A 5,147-nucleotide genomic window follows, 5' to 3' on the forward strand; every position below is an offset into this window, starting at 1 on the left:
TTTTATAAAAAAATATATACACAAGATTTGAACTCAAACCTTTATTACTTTTAAAATTTGTACTTTTATCATTGAATCAAACCTTTCTTTTATTCTTTTATCACATAATCATGTTATGTATAATGTTGATGAGCAGAACTACTTTGTTGGTTCAGAACCAACCCAATTATTATTTTTCTATATTTTTTAAAGTACATTTTAATTCATAATTCATGTCATATATAATATTAATGCATTTGTGTATTCGTATCAAATTTCTCTTCTTTTAATTGTTTGTCCAAAATTACCAAACCTAGATAGATGGATCGTTAATGGCTCAAAGTCTTGTATCAAGGCTTGGGGATGGATTGCTTGGTGCATGCTGCTAGAATAGGATTCAGATTTTGGACTCTAAAGACTTACCAATTACTTAGTAGCATTGACACTCATAGATTCAAACATTTTATTACATCACCATCCCTCACATTTTATTACATAACTCACACTCTTCAAACACCTCACTGTTTCCAGTTTGTTCATGCATTCACCTTAGGTGCCCACCCGGCGATCACGTATTCCTTAGCAGCCCGCGTTTTCACGAACGATTCACGACTGAATATCGACTGCAACGTATAAGATACAGAATTAGCTTCGACTTTCTTGTAATATACCCCAATAAAAGAAAGGAGAATAAATTGCAAAAAAGGGTGATTATAGTAGTTGAATACCTTCATGTAATTGCGGACATTAGTCAAGCTTTCCGGAACAGTCCATTTCTTGAAATGGCCAAGAGCAACCTCAAGATGGTAAAGTTTTGGTCCCAAAGCTAAATCAACTGCACTTATCTTTTCCCCAGCAATGAATGGGCCCTATTATATACCCCCAATAAATTAGGGTATGCTTGAAGCATTGTAAAAAAAAAAAACTATTATCTTTTTAACTCCACTACTCATGTTTTGACATGTATTTCAAAATGAGTATGGAAATATGATCTCCAAATATATGAAAATTTTATCGTGTCTGACACATACTCAGCTCCGAGTCCAACTAACATACATAAAAGATAAGATAATCTTGCATGTTACTCCGGCTCTTCATTGTCAGACATGAGAAATGAGGTGTGATCCTCCAAATATATAAAAAAAAAATTGAAAATATTCATATCAAACATATACCCAAATCCGAAGCCAAGTAAAACCCCAAATTTATAATCACTTACATGTGCCTTAAGATGTTCATCCAATGCCTTGAGTTCATTAAGCAAAGCCTGCTCAGATCCATCATTAGCGTCTTTGCTCTTCAAAAATGTGACAAAAGTTCCAAATATGTTTGATCCACTGCAGTTTCAATTGAGAAGTTAATAAGGTTAAAAACCCAACCCATCAAACTTTAGGTTTCTTTGAACTGATTTGATCAAAATATCTAAAAGAAGTAATTTTAGTATTAAGTCATACACATAACAAAATGTTTATTTGACTTGGTGGTAAAATCTTTTTTTAACCTAAAGCATTGTTTTGGTTTGCTATCCAACCTGAGTTCGAGATAACATATAACAATTGATTTGAGAGTAAAAAAGAGTTAAAAGAAGGCAAGAGAGAGCTTACACAGAGGCAAATTGAGGAGGGGTTTTGAGACAAGGCTGAGGGTATTTTTCTTCAAGGATTCCAACAATTACATCAGAATCAGCCACCCATTTGTCATCAAACTTCACCACTGGTACTTTCCCTTCTGGACTTATCTCCAAAAACCTATCCAAAATCATTTCACACTTTTCATAACCCATTTGCTTAAAAACTTTCAACTAACCCCATCACTAAAAGAAGCCAAATCTATAACACTTGTGCAATCAAAATCATAAATTTACACCAACCCATTTGCTTAAACACTTGGAATAACCCATCAACACCAAAACAAGAGATCAACTTTCACATTTTAACATAAAAAAGTTTACATCTTTTGGTATCTAACACAAAATACCATTGAGGTTTGTCACTGATATTGATAAGGTGCATGTTGTAGGAAATCTTCTTTTCCTCCAAAGTAAGAAGAGCTCTCTGGGAGAATGGACCTGGAACAAGAAACCATTAAGAAAATGCAAAAAGCAACTCCAACCCATAAATAGAATCACCCCAAGAATGATGAATTTGACAATGAAAAGGTGACAAGAGAGAGAGAGAGCATACAGTCTCCAAGAACATTAGGGGCACCAACAGCAGCCTTGACACAGATCTCCAAAGCCATCTTTTTTTTCCTTTGAGCTTTCTGGGTTTGATAGTTGAGATGAAGTAGGTAGCACTGGAATGAAATGCCAGTTGAAGATGGCTAGTAACTGGCAAATTTAAAGCAGTAGTTGAGCTCTGTTAACACCAAATTTGTGGCAGTGGGACCAAGATTTCATGTTTGTTTCTTTATTTTTTTAATATATTAAAATTCGTGGCTGTCATTTTAACCATGTTTTTTCCTCCTGAATTCTCCTGCATTTTTACTGTATTTAACATGTTTAGTACTTTAATGTCAGGTTTATTTAATTTGGGTTGGCATTTGGGACTAAATTATTATGCCTCTAAAAAGTATCTTTATTCGATCCCTCTTTTTTTTCAATTTGTTGGGGTCAAATATTTGTTCCATCACTGAAAGAGAGAAAAGGTATCATGTTTAGTACAATAATGAACATTGTCATGATCTTTCTTTAGCTCCAGGTCCACAATCCACAATCATATTTTCTTCTTTGTAAGAATTGGTATAAATAGTACCTTCTTTTGGACTATCTTGATCTTTTTAACTAGTGTGGACATGGGCATAGCAAATATTTATCAAACTTTTCTAAATCTTTAAAACAAATTCAAAATGAAACTGCAAAATAAAATTTTAGCATCATTGCATTTCTAGTCTATATTAGATACAAAACACACACTCCCCAATGACATGAGTGTTGAAATTAAGCATTACCGGAGGTTTTTTCATTTCAGTATTGTAAAAAATAATTAAACCCAAAATAAGTTTTTCTAAAGTTATTTCTCAGAATATTTAGAGTTGATTTATACTCATGGATGTCGAATTTTGTAATATGTAATGTGTTATCAAGTTTTTCGATCCTATTGAAATCATGTCAATGATTATGGAATGATTAAAGGTATCTAATTTAATTTTGTAATTGGTATGGATAATATTTAAACATAACTCAACATTCAAAGCGGTTAAGGTATTCATAAATTTTTAAAATCGTAATTTGTATATATGATTATTTAAAGAGAAAAACAAGAATTTAAATTGACATCACCATTCATGAGTGTCAAGATCCTTTTAAAACTCTTAATCGAACCTAACACTAAAAACTACAAATAACCTATCCAACTTGTTAGTTTTTCATAGAAAACCCAAAACATTTATCTTTTACATACATACATACATACATACATACATACATACATACATACATAAGATTTTCTAAATCGAAATTCCTAATCATACCATAATGGTTGCCCCCTTATTGAGATCGGAAGAAGGATATGTTGCTCAGAATGCATTAACAATAGAGGATTCTTTAGTTGGTTAATATCATAGTAATATGGGAATAGATACACTTGGAAACAAAATCATTGGTCACTTAACTGACATCGATTTCGATCATGCTAGCCAAATTGAGAATGTTACTTTCGTTCCAACATTCATCTCCTCTTTGGTTGAGTGATGGAGCCTCGAAACCCATATGTTTCATCTCCCATGTAATGAACCTACAATAACACTAAAAGATGCAGTGTTACTAATAGTCCTTCTAATGGATGGGAGTCCAATAATTGAAATTTCTGAGTACAACCTAGGGGAGTCCCTTTTCGAGCATTGAAAATAAGTGTCAACATTAAGTTTGATTTCTCTAGCTTCGAATTAAGTAGATATGGTAGAAGAGTCAGTTCAAGCATCTCCTAGCGAATCCAACACTTAAAGAAATTGAACATCATGCTAGAGTTGACATTTTTCGATTAATCAGAGGTAAGCTAATGCCAAAAAATTTTAGCAATTTAGTTCATACAATGTATCTTCCATTGTTATATGATTTCAAAATGGTTGGCACATACAATTAGGGGTTTGTCATTTTGGCATGCTTATATAAGGTGCTATGTAAGAGGTGTAGAGCATGGAACAAGAAAATAAATGGTTGCTTTATGATTTTACAATCATAGGATGGTATCAACTTCCATCACCACCCCACACTAGTATACTTCCTATTGGATCTGGTGCCCTAAGTTTAGTATATTTGTTTGTAAACTTGTAATTTTTTAACAGATTGGTTAATAAAATAATTCATGGATTACATTAATGTACTTTTTTTATAATTTCCTAATATGGTTTTTGCATACAATCTAAATAGAAACAAATATTTGTTCACTAGTTGTCTAACATTTAAACTAATACTAAGCGGTATTATATGGTTAGATCGTAATACAGAAAGATAAATTATATTAGTAGACAAACCAAAACATGCCCTTAGCTTAATCAAAAATGAGCAAATCGATTGAAAGACTAATATATTGTCTATCAACTTCAATTGGGGAGATGCCTTGTCTTGGGCATAGGAGCGGATGACTCCCAAAAGATAGAGACAAGATGTGACTGACTAGACTGACAGTACATCGGACTGGACCCAAGAAGAATAGATCATAAATCCGTTTATGAATTTATTCACTTGTGACATCTAAAGTGTGACATACCTTAATCCTGAGTGGATGATGAACTATATATGTAACACCCTTTACTAGACCAGATCGACGGGTTTGGTTGCAAGATGTCACATCATACTTACATGACTAACTTGAACAATTACAACTAAATTGTACGACTAACATGACTAAGGCAGCCAACTAAGCATTTTATAATCATACTTACCTTAATCCGAATATTATTAGCAACAATCTTATCATATGTGACTAGCTAACTCACCAAACTAAAACATTGCAGTTACAAATTCTTAGTTTAAGTTATTAACATGCAAACTTATGAAAAGATTAACAATAATGGCTTTACTATATTTAAACGATTACACATCATAGAATATAATATACTAGGTTCATACGTAGTTACAAAAATTTAGACCATGAGGTTCGGCCTTTAGGTCGCCCTATTATATGCATATTATAAATAAGAACACAAGTTCGCCTAAGCTTGAACAG

The 5,147-nt window shown here is 32.7% G+C and overlaps 1 protein-coding gene across 1 annotated transcript; it reads right to left on the reverse strand.

The window, feature by feature from the left end:
* Nucleotides 1-398: 398 nt before the first annotated feature.
* On the reverse strand, nucleotides 399-2,472 carry LOC107925966 (glutathione S-transferase DHAR2). The gene is made up of 6 exons (XM_041091965.1): nucleotides 2,163-2,472; nucleotides 1,957-2,047; nucleotides 1,584-1,727; nucleotides 1,199-1,316; nucleotides 708-848; nucleotides 399-602 (listed from the first exon to the last, which is right to left on the reverse strand). The coding sequence occupies exons 1-6, from the start codon at nucleotides 2,218-2,220 to the stop codon at nucleotides 516-518; spliced, it is 639 nt and encodes a 212-aa protein (XP_040947899.1). The 5' UTR covers nucleotides 2,221-2,472; the 3' UTR covers nucleotides 399-515.
* Between the last annotated feature and the right edge of the window lie 2,675 nt (nucleotides 2,473-5,147).

Source organism: Gossypium hirsutum, chromosome D04 (assembly GCF_007990345.1).
Source record: "Gossypium hirsutum isolate 1008001.06 chromosome D04, Gossypium_hirsutum_v2.1, whole genome shotgun sequence".
NCBI lineage: Eukaryota > Viridiplantae > Streptophyta > Magnoliopsida > Malvales > Malvaceae > Gossypium > Gossypium hirsutum.